This window comes from Schistocerca nitens, chromosome 8 (assembly GCF_023898315.1).
Source record: "Schistocerca nitens isolate TAMUIC-IGC-003100 chromosome 8, iqSchNite1.1, whole genome shotgun sequence".
Lineage (NCBI taxonomy): Eukaryota > Metazoa > Arthropoda > Insecta > Orthoptera > Acrididae > Schistocerca > Schistocerca nitens.
Window position 1 is genome coordinate 608,363,147 of NC_064621.1, and position 17,755 is coordinate 608,380,901.

The 17,755-nt window shown below is 41.5% G+C and overlaps 1 protein-coding gene across 4 annotated transcripts in view; it reads right to left on the reverse strand.

The window, feature by feature from the left end:
• Positions 1-14,096: 14,096 nt before the first annotated feature.
• Positions 14,097-17,755, reverse strand: part of LOC126198862 (protein tramtrack, beta isoform-like) — a 139,479-nt gene continuing 135,820 nt past the window's right edge. For all 4 annotated transcript variants that reach the window (XM_049935457.1, XM_049935458.1, XM_049935459.1 and 1 more), the window contains exon 11: positions 14,097-16,455. In XM_049935457.1, coding sequence (XP_049791414.1) covers positions 16,192-16,455 — 264 coding nt within the window. In that variant the 3' untranslated portion in view covers positions 14,097-16,191. The remainder of the gene's footprint in view (positions 16,456-17,755) is intronic.

Below are 17,755 nucleotides of genomic sequence, written 5' to 3' on the forward strand. Positions count from 1 at the left end.
CTTCTGTTACCCAAGGATTTCTATTAGCCCTCGTCTTTTTACCTACTTGATCCTCTGCTGCCTTCACTACTTCATCCCTCAGAGCTACGCATTATTCTTCTACTGTATTTCTATCCCCCATTCCTGTCAATTGATCCCTTATGCTCTCCCTGAAACTCTCTACAACCTCTGGTTCTTTCAGTTTATCCAGGTCCCATCTCCTTAAATTCCCACCTTCTTGCAGTTTCAATCTGCAGTTCATAACCAATAGATTGTGGTCAGAATCCACATCTGCCCCTGGAAATGTCTTACAATTTAAAACCTGGTTCCCAAATCTCTGTCTGACCATTATTTAATCTATCTGATACCTTTTAGTATCTCCAGGATTCTTCCAGGTATACAACCTTCTTTTATGATTCTTGAACCAAATGTTAGTTATGATTAAGTTATGCTCTGTGCAAAATTCTACAATGTGGCTTCCTCTTTCATTTCTTCCCCCCAATCCATATTCACCTACTATGTTTCCTTCTCTCCCTTTTCCTATTGACGAATTCCAGTCACCCATGACTATTAAATTTTCGTCTCCCTTCACTACCTGAATAATTTCTTTTATCTCGTCATACATTTCATCTATTTCTTCATCATCTGCAGAGCTAGTTGGCATATAAACTTGTACTACTGTAGTGGGCGTGGGCTTCGTGTCTATCTTGGCCACAATAATGCGTTCACTATGCTGTTTGTAGTAGCTAACCCGGACTCCTATTTTTTTACTTATTATTAAACCTACTCCTGCATTACCCCTATTTGATTTTATATTTATAACCCTGTAATCACCAGACCAAAAGTCTTGTTCCTCCTGCCACCGAACTTCACTAATTCCCACTATATCTAACTATAACCTATCCATTTCCCTTTTTAAATTTTCTAACCTACCTGCCCGATTAAGGGATCTGACATTCCACGCTCCGATCCATAGAACGCCAGTTTTCTTTCTCTTGATAACGACGTCCTCCTGAGTAGTCCCCACCCAGAGATCCGAATGGGGGACTTTTTTACCTCCGGAATATTTTACCCAAGAGGACGCCATCATCATTTAATCATACAGTAAAGCTGCATGTCCTCGGGAAAAAATACGGCTGTAGTTTCCCCTTGCTTTCAGCCGTTTGCAGTACCAGCACAGCAAGGCCGTTTTGGTTAATGTTACAAGGCCAGATCAGTCCATCATCCAGACTGTTGCCCCTGCAACTACTGAAAAGGCTGCTGCCCCTCTTCAGGAACCACATGTTTGTCTGGCCTCTCAACAGATACCCCTCCGTTGTGGTTGCACCTACGGTACGGCCATCTGTATCGCTGAGGCACGCAAGCCTCCCCACCAACGGCAAGGTCCGTGGTTCATGGGGGGGCAGCATTTCATAACTATTATCAAACATACAGAAAGATCTATAGAAAAGTATTGCTAGCGGCTAAAAGGTACCAAAATGACAAATTTATAGAAAAAGCTAATAATAAAATCACAGCAGCATGGAAAATCACCAAATAGGAAACTAATAGGAAAAAAATTAAAGCCAATAACCTACTGTTTCAACACAATGGTACCAAAATAAATGACCCCAAAAAACTAGCAAACTTTGCCAATCAGTATTTCAGCAACATAGCAACCAAACTACAACAGAAGTTCAACCAAACAAAGCATTTACAAATGCTGAACAAAATTGTTATAACGTCAAGTTTAACAAATATATTTCAGAACGATACAACACATATAAGTCACAGAGTAAGTTGACAAGCAAGACATGTGTACACTTTAGCATTCGAATGAGCACTGAGTCCCAGTCTAGCAGCCGCTGCTCGGCTGGCCGCTTAGGTGGCGCAGCTGCTGCATGGCTGGCACACAGCGCCGCACATAGCGGACGCGCGTAATTTCGCGGCGGCGCTTTGAATGATCGGTCAGTCACAACACTTTTCCCCCCTTTGAAATTGTTGCACTGGTCTTGATGGAGGTGTCCTGGAGATGGCTAACGTCCATAGGCGTTGTTTGACTCGCCGTAAAGTCTCGAGGAGGAGGCTTCCCGTACGGACGGAAGTGTTCCCGATGATAACGGGTCGAGATGACAGGAGACGTAGGGGTCGAATCTTCTGGGGCCCCCTGCACCAATCTGCCCGTTGCGGCAAGTCCAGTTGATATGACAGGAGACATGGGCGATGTGTCGGCGTCCATTGGAGGAGGAGGCGAGTAGATTTGCTCTGACAGAGGATGGTCATCCGGTTCCTGCATAGGCACGTCTCCTGGTGGCGTCCGTTCTTGTGCTGGCATCGCGATGACGGTGAGAGGGCTGCGTTGTGAGTATTGAGAGATGCCAAGATCACGAGCGTCAGGTAGGGCCAAAAGTGGTGTAGCAGCATTCGGAACAGGCGCTGCCGGCACACGAGGCCGAAGCTGGTCCGAATGACGCACTGCAACACCTGTGTCCGTCTGGATTTCATACAGGCATCTGCCACGGTGTCTTAAGATGCGGCCCGGGCTCCATTTTGGCCGCCTGCCATATCCCTGTACCCAGACGAGGTCGGCGGCGGTGAACCGGCCAAGGGAAGGCACCCGCGGCCGTGAGGTGGGAGGCCGCAGAAGATGAAGTAGCGTGCGGGGCTGTCGGCCATGTAAGAGCTCAGCCGGGCTGTGGTCGCCCATGGGGGTGAAACGGTAAGACGCCAGAAACTGGAGAAGCACATCATCAGCAGCAGAAGAAGTCAGAAGTTTCCGCATCTGAGCCTTAAATGTGCGGACCAGTCGTTCAGCCTCACCGTTGGATTGAGGATGGAACGGCGGGGCCGTGACATGCATAACGCCGTGACGAGCACAAAAATCCGCAAATTCGGAAGAGGCAAATTGCGGACCATTATCAGTAACAAGAGTAGAGGGGAGGCCTTCCAAAGAAAAAATGCGGGCGAGAGCACTGGTTGTTGCCGCGGTGGTAGGCGACATGCAACGGACAATGAAAGGAAAGTTAGAGTAGGCGTCAATTACGAGGAGCCAATAAGTACCTAAAAAGGGTCCGGCAAAGTCAGCATGAATGCGCTTCCAGGGCTTCTCAGGCGAAGGCCACGGTGACAAAGATGACTTCGGGGCAGCAGCTTGTGACGCACAAGGGCCGCAGGCAGCGACCATGTGTGCTATTTCAGAGTCGATGCCGGGCCAGTACACATGACGGCGCGCCAGAGATTTTATGTGAGACACACCCCAGTGCCCTTGGTGAAGCAGGCGCAAGACCGAAGCACGCAAAGACGCAGGTGCCACAACACGCGGCGAAGCATTGTCAGTGGAGAGGAGGATAACACCATCCCTAGCCGCGAGCGCAAAGCGTAGTAGTTCCGCAACGGATCAGAAGTCTTAGCGGACGGGCGATCTGGCCAGCCCTTCTGAGTACAGCGTAAAACCCGGGAGAGGGTAGAGTCAGAACTCGTAGCAGCCGCCATCCTGTCCCCAGTGATGGGGAACCCGTCCACAACCTGCTGCTCAGCAACACCAGGTGGAAACACAAAAGTTCGTCCCTATCGAATGCCTGATCAGCACCCATGGGAAGGCGAGACAGAGCATCAGCATTTGCATGTTGAGCCGTTGGCCGGAAATGAATCTCATAATTGAAACGAGACAAGTAAAGAGCCCAACGCTGGAGGCGGTGTGCAGCCTTGTCGGGAAGTGACATTGATGGATGAAACAAGGAAACAAGTGGTTTGTGATCCGTAACAAGATGAAATTTTGAGCCATAGAGAAAAACATCAAACTTATGAAGAGCATAAATAATGGCCAAAGCTTCTTTTTCAATTTGAGAATACTTTTGTTGGGCATCCGTGAGCGTTTTGAAGGCATAAGCTATGGGTTGTTCCGAACCGTCAGAAAAACAGTGCGCAAGGACTGCACCGACCCCGCATTGAGAGGCGTCTGTGGCAAGAACAAGATGTTGGCCAGGTCGATAAGTAGCCAGGCACGGGCCCTGTTTCAGCATAGTCTTCAATTTCTGGAAAGCCGCATCGCATGACGCGGACCAGTGAAAAGGCACGTTTTTATGCAACAGGCGATGCAACAGCTGAGCCACCGAAGCCGCAGACGGTAAAAACTTGTGATAGTATGCTATTTTCCCCAAGAAGGCCTGCAGTTCCTTAACAGATGTAGGGCGAGGAAGGGCATTGATCACAGCAACTGTTTGCTGAAGCGGACGAATACCATCCCGAGAGAGTTGAAACCCCAAGTACGTGATAGATGCCTGAAAAAATTGTGATTTCTGAAGATTACACTTAAGACCGGCGGTCTGTAAGACATTAAAAAGTGTGCGGAGATTTTGAAGATGTTCTTCAGTGGTGGAGTGGAGCCAGTGACAACAATGTCGTCTATGTAATTGATACACCCAGGGACAGGGAGCAATAATTGTTCAAAGAATCGCTGAAAGAGAGCAGGGGCGCTAGCAACCCCGAATGGCAAGCGTTGGTATTGATAGAGGCCGAAAGCCGTGTTAAGGACCAGAAACTGCCGGGAAGCAGCGTCGAGAGGAAGTTGATGATAAGCTTCGGACAGGTCAATTTTAGAAAAATACTGACCTCCAGCAAGTTTAGTGAACAGTTCTTCAGGACGGGGCATAGGGTAAGTGTCGATGAGGCATTGAGCATTTACAGTGGCTCTGAAATCGCCACAGAGACGAATATCACCATTTGGCTTAGCAACGACAACGGCAGGAGAGGACCACTCACTGGAAGTGACAGGAAGCAAGACCCCTGAAGTAGTGAGACGATCCAACTCCCGTTTTACCCGATCATGAAGGGCCACAGGAATGGGCCGAGCCCGAAAAAACTTAGGCCGAGCAGTGGGTTTGAGCGTGATATGAGCTTCAAAGTCGTTCACACGGCCTAACCCAGGAGAAAAAAGGGACGAAAATGTTGTCGGCAAGGAATCCAGTTGAGCATAAGGAATAGCATCAGAGACAATATTGACAGTCATCTATGGAGAACCCAAAAACGCAAAAGGCATTGAAACCAAAAAGATTTTCTGTGTTGCTCTGGTCGACCACAAATATGGGAACAGTGCGAACAACGGATTTGTAAGAGACCTCAGCATTAAACTGTCCCAAGAGAGAAATCTTCTGTTTATTGTACGTCTGTAATTGCCGAGTGACAGGTGAGAGGAGTGGAGAACCCAACTGAAGATACGTCTGAGAATTAATTATAGTGGCAGCAGAACCGGTATCCACTTGCATGCGAACATCTCGACCAAGGATTTGGACAGTGAGGAATAACTTCCCTGAAAGGGAAGAAGTGAAATTGACAGACAACACAGAATCAGAATCAGCGTCATGTTCATGAACATCATGTATGCGGTCGGATTTGCAAACGGAAGACACATGACCTTTCTTTTTGCAATTGTGACACACAGCCCAACGCTGCGGACAATCCTCGCTTGAATGTTTCGTAAAACATCGCGGACATGAAGGAAGTTGCCTGGGGTTTTGCTGCAGTTTCTTAGCGGGTTGTTTACGGCTAGGCCGAGGCTGCGCGTGGGAGCGCACTGCGGCCACGTCGGCCAGAGGGGACGCGCCGCACGCGTCGTCAACAGCGCACAGAGGTTGTATTTCCCCGACATCACCCCACGCCTCTACTTGCGCCCCAGTGGCGCGAGAAATTTCAAAAGACTGCGCAATGGAGAGAACTTCATCTAGAGTCAAGATTCGCCAACTGAAGGGCACATTGCCGAACTTCTTTGTCGGGCACCGACCGGATAATAGCATCCCGTACCATGGAACCGGCATAGGATTCTTTGTGAACGTCAGTAACAAATTGACACTTTGGACTGAGGCCATGAAGTTCAGCAGCCCAAGCGCGATAGGATTGATGTGGCTGTTTTTGACAACGATAAAAGGCAACACGAGAGGCTACCACACGCGTTTGCTTTTGAAAATAGACAGACAGAAGTGAGCACATTTCAGCAAAGGACAAAGATGCAGGATCCTTCAAAGGAGCCAATTGCGACAACAACCAATATCCAGGAAAGGAACAGAGACTTACATGGTTGTTCGTCCGTGACATGAAATGCCAAGAAGTGCTGTCGAAGACGTTTTTCATAATCAGACCAGTCTTCCGCCGTCTCGTCGTAAGGAGGAAAAGGAGGTACAGCCAACGACGAGAAACGCCCCGCATTTGACGCCGTAACGAAATCGCGAATCGCCGCTGTTAGAAGCGTTTGCTGTTCAAGGAGATTTTGCAATAGCTGCTCGACAGTAGCCATGGAACCTTGTGGGTCAACGGTGAAAAGGAAAAATCCACTACCTCGTCGCCAATTGTTATAACGTCAAGTTTAACAAATATATTTCAGAACGACACAACACATATAAGTCACAGAGTAAGTTGACAAGCAAGACGTGTACACGTTAGCATTCGAATAAGCACTGAGTCCCAGTCTAGCTGCTGCTGCTGCTGCTCGGCTGGCCGCTTAGGTGGCGCAGCTGCTGCATGGCTGGCAGACAGCGCCGCACGTAGAGGACGCGCGTAATTACGCGGCGGCGCTTTGAATGATCGGCGAGTCACAACAAAAATACCACACACAATGATGCTAAGACCAACCACAGCAGTAGTAGTATGCAATGTTGTCAGTAACCCAAAAAGTAAAAATTCAGTAAAAATTCAGCAGGCATAGATGAAGTACCTGTGTGCTTACTGAAGGACTGCATAGACAACATCAAAGACCCTTTAGAGCACATCATCAATGAATCCTTCTCCACAGGTTGCTTCCCAGACATACTAAAGCCTGCAAAAATCCTACCTATATATAAGAAAGGTGACCCAGAAACCATAGAAAATTACATACCAATCTCGTTACTGTCATCCTTCTTTCAAAAGTCATAGAGACCATACTGAAAAACAGGCTCATGTGGTACTTAACAAAGTTCAATCTTCTGAGTAAAGAGCAATTTAGTTTCCGGGCTGGCAAAAGCACAAATTCAGCTGTATCTCATTTCTCAAATGTTATCCTCGAAGCACCAGACAAAGGAGACCACATAACAGAGATCTTCCTTTGATGCCAGCGTTTGACACAGCAGACCACACAATTTTGCCAAACAAACTAAATGCACTAGGAGTAAGAGGAGTAACAAACGTGGTTTCATTCATACCTGCAAAACAGGACCCAACAGCTGGAGATCACTCAAACTATCTCTAATCATACCTTTCAAAACCAGAATACATCAATATAGAAGTCCCCCAAGGAACCGTGCTGGGCCCAATCCTCTTTTTAATATACATCAACGATTTTCTACAAAGTGTCAAACATCGTGAATCAGTACTGTTTGCTGATGAGAGTAACATCTTAATCAAAGCTGAGTCACCAAGTGTACTCAATGGAAAAGCCAAGGAAACAGTTAAGCATGTATGCCAATGGATACAAGCTAATAAATTAACCCCAAATGTAAAAACAACCAACAGTATTAGTTTCAACTTAAATAGGAAACCGAACAGTGTCAAGCTAAAAGGTAATGAAGAGCACATAAAGATGTGTACCATTAACAAAATCTTTAGGCATGCATCTCAACTCTCAACTAAATTGGACCAAGCACACTGCGGTACTTGGAAAGCGAATAGCTCCAGCATGCTCTGCACTTAGGATAATAAATTCAGTGTGTAGCAGCTTGTGTACTACAACTGCATATTTTGCATATGTCCACTCTATAATTAGTTATGGCATATCCTTCTGGGGATCAACAGAGCAGAACAGACAAACAATATTTAAGTTGCAAAAAAGGGCCATACGAATCATAACGAAAAACAGCAATAGATCCCACTGCACGGAGTTACTCGAATCTTTGGGTATATTGACAGATCAGATTAATACTTGTTCCATAGATCATGAATATGACACTTCGTAATGATGTGGAGTGTGTCAGGTTAATAAAAGATGTCTGTACAAGATATTACATTACACAAAATATTGCATCACAGTTCCGTGTGAATACGTTTTGCAGACAGTAACATACATATATATATAAAAAAAAAAAACACACATTGACTAGTTCCCGATAAACAGATCCATACATGCACATGAAACCAGACACAGACAACACTTAAACCTCAATAGGAAAAACAAACCAAAAACTCAAAGTAGCGTGTTATATAATACAATTGTACAACAATCTTCCACAAGGGATCAAAGACAAGCGAAATACATAACTCCAGGAAAAAAAAAATCTTGGAAAAGTGTTTTTATACTGTCAGGGATTACTTGTAATGATGTAAATATATAGTTATATGTAAAAATTATCAACTGTGTTATTAAGTGGTTTAACCATGTATCTTTATGTTACAATATTCATGAATTCCAATTGTGATAATTATAAATTTGTGTACCTATTGTATATACTTATGTTGACAACATCCATACAATCCTGATTGTCTATGGATGGATAAATAAATAAATAAACAAACTGCAATGGTTTGGTGTACTACATATTGCTTCCCCGAGGTGTAACCATCACTGCTGATATTTATTGTCAACAACTGAGACACCTTGCAGATGCAATCCAAGAACAATGACAAGGAAGACTGCATGAAGTGATGCTACTCCATGGTAACGATCACCCGCATTCTGCTAGACTGACAAAAAACACTATACAGGAGTTGGATTGGGAAGTCATTCCGCACCCACCTTATTCACATGATCTTGCTCTCTCACCCTCAGATTTTCACCTTTTCCACTCTCTACTGAACAACCTTGGAAACTTCCCTTTCCGCATAAAAATGCGCTCCACAAGCTCATTGCTTCAAAATCTTGTGATTTCTACAGTCATTTAACTGAGATGCTATGCCACCACTAGCAGACTGTTCTAATCAGTAAAGGACAACGTATGCTGGTGACTAGTCTCCATTATGTGTGTCTGTTGTGTCTATTAAACCTATGGACCAACCCAATAATTCATAGCTCTGCCACCTCCCACTGTACAAAAATGTGCGACAACACAAATTATTTTCTATATTCAACCTTTCTAGGTCTTCTCTGACTGGGCTATTATCCAAAGAGCTGGGTTAACATTAAATTTTCCCACAATAGTAATGAAAGGAAAAAAAACTTTAAATGTTATGCAGAAACTACTTATGTTTATGGTTCACTCCAAAGCCACCCTTATAAGCACAACAATTTTGTAGTGAGAAGGCTAGACAAACAAAAAGATTCAATTGTTAATTTTATGTTGCAAATATGCACTGAACTATGTGGTAAACTTTACACTAACATCCATTCGACAATCCGAAAGGCCACGACTAAGCTGGTAGTGTAATAGCCCAGTCAACGAAGACGAAGAAAAGATCAAGTATAGGAAATAATTCGCGTAGCCATATAATTTTATACAATGGTAGGAGGGAGTACCATCAACAACATATTGGAATACTGACTGCTGGGGCTGAGTGTGGGTGCGTTTGAAGGTCACTTCTCTACGTTTCTCTTGATTAACTTGAAAAACACTGCATCTAACAAAAACATATACCAGTAAAAAATTAAACTACATTAAATTTCCTACAAAAAAAGGTCCTATTCATTTTTTTCCCCACTAGAACTACGCATCTGCATGAACAGTGTGGGAGAAAACTGAAAAACCCGCACAAGGCACATGCTCTACAGCTTAGGTAATTTTTGTGGACCAATCTGTGGTAGTTTCCCAACTTGACAGACCACAAGTGTCGTATATCAAATTTCTTCTTCTCAACTTACTCCATATCACTGTGGTATGTTGTAAACAGTTTTTTTTTTTTTTTTTTTTTTATTTCCCCCAATGGTCTGAAGACCTTATCTTTCTTCTTTTTCTATTTAATCGCTGAGAAAAGTTGCATGCATTAGTAATCTGTGCAAATTCATAAATGCAGATTGTCCATAGCGCATTTTTATTTTATTTTATTTTATTTTTTTTTTTTGGGGGGGGGGGGGGGGGGGGTGGAAGTGTGTAAACATTTTCTTTCGCAAAAGGTTTTGAACACTAGGCATCTTCTTTGATTTAACTAAGGTTTTGGACTCTGTCAATCACAAAATATTTCTCCAGAAGTTGGACCATTATGCAACTCTTACTTTACGAACAGACAGCAAAAGTACGTTCTTCACAGTACTGAGAATGGCTATGATGTGGAGGGTTAGTGGGCAGTATTGTTAAATGGCATGGGCTGGGGGGGGGGGGGTCTGCCCGGGGATCAGTGTGGGGCCAATCCTATACCTTATTTATATGACTTCTAGTATTACAGGTGATTCTAAAATATTTTTGTTTGCTGATGATACTAGCTTGATAGTAAAGGATGTTGTGTGCAATGGTGGCACTGTTTCAAATAGTGCAGTTCAACGAATAAGTTCATGGCTCGTGGAAAACAAACTAATGCTACATCACAGTTAAGACTCAGTTTTTACATTTCTAACACGATTCAACAAAAACTAATGTTCTAATTACATAGAATGGGTATGTGATTGGTGAGACTGTTCATATAGATAGTAAACTGTCATGGAAAGCCCATGTTTCGGATCATGTTCAAAGACTTAATGATGCCATTTTTAATATCAGAACAGTGCCTGAAATAAGTGATAGTTCAATACAAAAAATAGTTTTCTTTGCTTTTTTTCCATTTGCTTATGGCATATGGTATTATATTTTGGGGTAACTCTTCCCATTCTCAAAGGGTATTTTTTGCTCGTAAACGGGTTGTTCTCACAATACATGGTGCCAATTCGTGAACCTCTTGTCAACCCCTGTTCACTAGTCTGTGTATTCTGACACTGGCCTCTATTCTTTAATGTAATTTCTTGTTAACAGTATCAGCTTATCCCTAGGAATTAGCAGCTGTCACTCAATTAATACTAAGCAGAAATCCAATCTGCATTTGGATCGCACCTCCCTGACTCTACTGCAGAAAGGTGTGCAGTATTCTGCTGCATCCATTTTCAATACGCTACCACACAAATTCAAAAATCTTTGCAGAGTCCACATGCTTTCAAATCTAAATTGAAGAGTATACTCATTGGTCACTTCTTGTATTCCGTCAAGGAGTTTCTTGAAAAATTTGTACAACATTGATGACTGTGTATATATAAACTTATGGCTTGTCATTTTTTTTTAGAATTCATATAAACATTTTATTTTATCTATTATTACTTTCCTGCAGTAACTTCATGTACCGACACGTTACGTGACCATAGAGATTTGCTCCTCAATTTGGTCCTATGGAACTCGACATGCAAAACGAAAGAAATAAAAGCTTGAGAAGTGAGGCGCTGCTGCAGGCAGGATCTTCATTCTGCTCGACAGTGTCACCATAGAGATTAGACGATCTAGCGTTCCTTTTTTCTGAGTCACTGATCACTCACTCCTTAGAAGAGTCTGGCTCTTTGAACCAGTTCAGGAGCTGATTGCCCATCTATAGCTTCAACTACATATCATAGCACTTGAAAATGATGGAAATTCTACCCCAAATCCTTCCCATCCCAACTCAACCAATATTCCACAACCTATCCTATCTACAGAATATCTTGGTCGATCATTACGTCACTCCCACTCCTAACCCTTTTCCGCATAGAGTCACATCACTGTGGAATGCCCAGGTGCAAGACCTGCCTGACTCACCCACCTGGCACCTCCTACTCGAGTCCCCTCATAAACTTACAGAATATCACTACAGGCACAACCATCTGGGAAAGCAGCCATTTCATACGCCAGTTCTGCTGTAATACCTACACAGCATTTTATGTGGCCAAGACGACTAATCAGCTGTCCACCTGCTATACAGCTATTGCCGAACTGTGGCCAAGAGCAGAGTTGACCACACAGTGGCCGAACATAATACACTCGATTTCATCGGCTTTCACAACTTTTGCCATCTTGATCTTTTGCCCCAGCACTTACTTTTCTAAGCTCCGTAGATGGGAGTTATCCTTGCAACACATCCATATTTCCAGTTCTCAGCTAATCCACTGCAACAGCACCCTCTTTCTCGCACTCTCCCCTTCCTCTGTTCCACTACCCTCCCAACCCACTACACCACCTCGCCATCTTGTGCTCTAAATTCATTGGTTCCAGTGTGATGCTTCCCCATCCTGTGCAACTGTTGCCTCTCCCTCCCATGTTCCTATCTGGTATTCCTGCTACCTTCCCCTGAGCTGTCAGCCAATCTTCCCCAATCCTCCCTCCTCTTATCCATCAACACCTGACACAACTGCCCATCTACAACACACTCCATCTTGAACAATTTTCAAATGAGGTTCACTCACTGCCACAAACTAATGTGACTGCTGGATACATCTTATCACTGGCACAATCAAATCTCCCATACACTGGCTACCAGTACTAAGTCATATCCCCCCACTAGATATCAGATGTAAAGACTTTCCCTCAAGAGAATTCAACAAAATAATGGACAATCCAGAACTACTGATAGTCTGATATCAGCAACACAAATGCTAGTCACCTGCGTTTGAGAAAACCACCAAGAGACGGCATGAACTTGAGGAACAGCAACTACCAAACCACCACTGAGTGGCAGAAGAGACTTAATGACAAATGCTGCTCAAAAATGCCTCCTGTGAAGAAGAAGACGCCACCTGGTTTCAATCTGCCTTGCAGGCAATGGTCCACACTAAACAGAATCCGAACTAACTATGGGAATTGTGCAGCCTCCCACTTCAACTGGAACTAACTTCAATGCCCGAGTGAGACTGTGGTGCTACACAACAGACAATCCAGCACATCATCACTGAATGTAGGACAAGAAAGTATAACGGCAGTGCTAGTGACTTTGCCTCTCGCGACTCCACAAACTATAGACTACAGTTGTAATCTAGACATACAAGTGTAAATTTCAATCATGACAGATACTGTAACTCTGGCCATACGCAAGATACGTAATAAATAAATAATCTAAGGGATAATGAAACTGTGTACATTCCTGTACTATCACACAAAACCAGTGTCTTATTTCAGATTTTTTTCCCTTATACGCAGCTACAAGGAAAACTACACAGGCAAGTGGCACTTTTAACACATATTGTTGAGCCCATGCAATTATTAAATGGAGATTGGTCTCTTCTATGTAACAAAAGTATGCATCATTTTATATTCACAAGAAGCTAGAACATAACTACGTAAACCCATATAACAAAAATGGTTAGGCACTAGTACTGAAACATAGACCTAGTCTCTAGCCTATCAACAGGAAATCACTCCTGTGCGAGACATTCAATTTTTCTGCCAAAATGTTACTTTACAGCAAGAAATGACACACAAAAAGTCAATGCTTTTCTGTCAGCTAATTCCACACACACTATGAGGTCAAAGACAAAACTGCTGTCCTAATTTTAATTTTATATAAACTTCAATTGTGTGATTTACAGTTCACCATGAATGTCTATACAAAGATAGCTGACACAGAATTGTGGAAATATTTATGGGCTTGTGCAATATTTATTCATCAATGTTTCATTCTGAATTCACAGACTAATTAAGTTTTTGTATAATCAATTATAATAATCATTTATAAGAAACATGTCTCATTATTTTAAAAAAAAATTACTAAATATTTTTCTAAGCCATAAAAGTTGACTCTCAAAATGAAAGTTTTTATTGATGACTTTACTCAATGTCACCACACAAAGTTCTAATCTCCAGAATAATCTCTACACTATACTCAGTGGCATATATTCCCATCTGCAGAATGATGACAGAGAAAGTAACGTTTAAACTGTAGAATAAGTCAACGCTGCCCGCCACTCATGTGGCTTATTCGTAATTTTGAATAGTACGTGAACACATCATCTTTCTTTCTTATAAGAAAGGTGTGTGTGTGTGTGTGTGTGTGTGTGTGTGTGTGTGTGTGTGTGTGTGACGCGCACACGCGTGCGCGCGCAGGTGGGCACATTTGACCAGTTTCACCACATCCAGCTAAAGAAAGAAGTTTCTAGTATATACTAAGTAAGTTTATAACAAATTACAAATAACTGAAACAATTTGAAGATGATAATATTTGCTGGAATAATGAGCTTCAACTGTATGGCACACCTAAAATTAAGAAACACTACCAAATTTCAATGGATAGTGGAGTAAGGGAAGGTGACAAAACAAATGTACTGGAAACCAAGTAGCAGATCTTTTATTATTCGCAAATCAAAAAGCCTGGTAGCAATTTATTTCATAAACTTTTAACTAGTTTATACACAGACTTCACAGCTCACCATGAAAAGGTGGGCCCTCACATCAGTGTATCCTCTCATTCTGTTACAATCTGCTACAATTTCCTAATCAAAAACATTAGTATACTGAAATACTGACTTACATTTCAAAAAAATAAACAAGTTTGCAGTTAAAATAAAGTTAACAAACCAAATTTGATCTTTGATTCTGTTTCTATTAACATAAAGCACACAAACCATTTTCAGATCTCGTATTTTTTTAGTGATATATGCGAACAATATTTCTTGAAACGATTATTCAGTGTAAAAAACAGACGTCTCTTCAGTTAACAACAACAACAATATATATGTAAATATATATATGAAGGAAGGAGTAGTAAACTAGAGGCAAAGATGAGAAGGGGAAGTAGAATTTCTGAGATTTCACAGTTAATAAATCACAGTCAATCACTGCTGAATATATGGGCAATTATTTTTGAAATAGATTTCATGCCCAACAAGTAACATGTCAGTGAATTCAATTTCACAAAGTGCCTCGATTAAGACTGCTAACAAACTGCTGCTGAAACAAATTTGTCAAAAGATAGAACTTCCATCGATGACACATTAGTTGTAAAAGCTCAAATGTATGTACAAATCTTCACTAACAATATGTACAAAACAAGCCCTCATCACAAATATACTACAAGGCAACAAAACAAAATAATACTACAAAAATATCTTAATTTACAGATATTAAATTCATTCACAGTACCTCTGCACAAAAAGAACTAAAAAAGAAAATTTACACATTTAGAACTACGTGTGGCACGATTTTAACTGATTGTATGAGCTCTGTTTCACACTTTAACTGCAAGACTGTCAAATGCAAGTACGAAGATTGTTTTAAAGCTTCAAACTATGACTTAGTCTGTTCTTCCTTACTGCCTATTAAATTATGTTCAATATATCATAAAAGTAACAGTGAAACAGAAATATGAACATAGTAGTCACAGTTAACCCACAAATTACAACAAATTAATGACGCTATTCAACGAGTGACTGACAAAGACTTAAGACCGGTTGTCCAGTCCCTAACAATATAAATCACAATTAACTGTAAAGGAACACAGTTATTTATCTAAATTACTTTTTTACTTGCTTAATTGAAGACCACAATAAAGGGAGATTTTTTTCTTTATCTACTAATTTTCACATATAAAAATGAAAATTATATCTCATAAATCAGGTTACAACTATTCTTTTGTATAAAGTATCTATTACAAATTTATGTTATCGAGACTGGAAGGATATGGGAAGTAAATTTTGCTATTAACTGCTCCCCACAAAAACTAATGGAACTGTGTACTGCTTTTGATAAGCTGCAATAAGGATGCTGAGACTGTGTGTAATGTAAGTGACTTCAAAACTTACACTTCTTTAGAGCTCTCCCGCTACATAAAACAATTATGTTTAGCAACTGCACACTTTCTATAATGACTTTAGCTTCAACCGATTAAATATCGTTACACACAAATGCAGCAGGGAATGATCACTGAATGGGCAGAAGACATTATGGAAAGTGTGACCCAATATACAATATTCACATTTGCTAAAAATTTTTCACATCGTGAACTAAAATCACCATCAACTATAGGATCAATAAACAAGGAAACCATTGCTGGAGTACTTAACCAGAGAATCAAGTCGAGCGACGGAATAGGAATATCTCCATCTCTCTAACACACACACACCTCACGGGAGCATGGGGCAAAAAAAGGGGGGGGGGGGGGGGTGAGTTCTCCACTATTTAAATGTGTTTCTCACAGAAAAGAACCTTTGTTATTGCAGTTTCTATTTGATCATCTCACCTTATTTCATTATTTAACTCTGGGTTTTATAACTGCCCCAGGCCTTTCATCAATTCAACTGTCAGTGATCCATAAGTGTTTCTAATTATATTTCAACATGCTGAATCACTATTAGAGATACTCATGATTTATCAACAAAATGCCGTCACAAATTTAAGATGATGCAAGCTGGATCTTGCCTCACTTATCGTCATCTTGTTTATCTTCTTCTCCATTTTCTGTTTTTATTACAGTTTTATGACAACTAGTCTCTTCACCTTGGAGCATATCTTCACTTAACTCATTTGTAAAATCAATATCATCATCAATCTTGGAAACAGTATGCTCTTCTTCATCGACCCCACTTTCATCATTTTTACACTGTATATTCTGCTTCCGACGCTCCTTCTTTCGAGGTTCGTTTACAAGCAGTGATGAGGATTCATTGGCATCAGCCATTAAAACCTGAAAAATCAATTTTATAATTAATTTTCGAACGTAGGCCAATTTTTACATTCACACAATGTTTGAAAAAGTAGTATCTCACTCACTTATGCATGCACATTTATTCATCTTCTCTGAAATCAGATTCCTGATATGCAAAGCTAGGGGCATTTAAGTGTGCATTCCTGAATCACTTAATATACTCATTTTTAAATTACCCTCGAACATAAAACATAATATTTTGGTTTATGCAACCACATAAATCATTTAAATTGCGCACTTTATTAAGACATTGCAATAATGTACGCAAAAGGGCACATGGCTCAGTCATCAAGCTGCTGACAATGTCATGTAGGGCAGACAGACAGTACTGCAATCAAGGGCCACAGAGTACCGTTACAGGAGACAGTGATGTCTGCTTCTCATTAGATGCTGAAATGCTGAATACAGAAAAGAACTGACAGTTGAGACACAATCCGCATTGCTAATACAATGTTGAATGAAATGTGTTTGGCTGTTAACAAAGTAATGCAGGTTTTCTACCGTGAGTACTGTGCATTGTCAAAAGATCTTCCATAAAACCCAAAGAAATTCTGGTCATATGCAAAGGCTGTCAGTGGCACCAAAGTTAGAATCCAGACTCTCGTGGGGAACACAAGAACTGAAATCGAAGGTATCAAAAGCAGAAATGCTGAACTCCATTTTTAAATATACATTTGTTAAGGAAGTTACAGAAGTAATACTCCTATTTACTTCCCACACCACTGCAAAAGTGGGTGACACAGATATCAGAGTCTGTGAAATTGAGAAATGGCTATTTTAAACAATGCTCCAGAGCTGATTGGATACCTGTCAGTTTCCATGCAGAATTTGCAGCCAAATTAGGCCTCAATTTAACTGTATTATGCTGTGGATCAACTGAACTAAAAACTGTGTCCAGTTGTTGGAAGAAAGCACAATTACATCCGGCTGCAAGAAAGGTAACAGAATTGATCCATGAAACTACTGTCCCATCGCGCTCACATCCATTTGTTGTAAAATTGAAGAACAGACACTTGAGCTCAAAACCAATGAGGTACTTCTAACAAAATGACCTCCATGCCAACCAGCATGATTCCAACAACATCAATTGTGCAAATCTCAACTTGCATGTTTTTATCATGACACTCAAACCCATGGATCAAGGCCAATCAGGTGCACAAAGTATTTATTGACTTTTGAAATGCATCTGACTCAGTTCCACACCAATGTCCACAAACGAATTTCAATTATGTGACTGGATCGCAGATTTATTGGTAGGGAGGATTCAGGCATGCCCTAT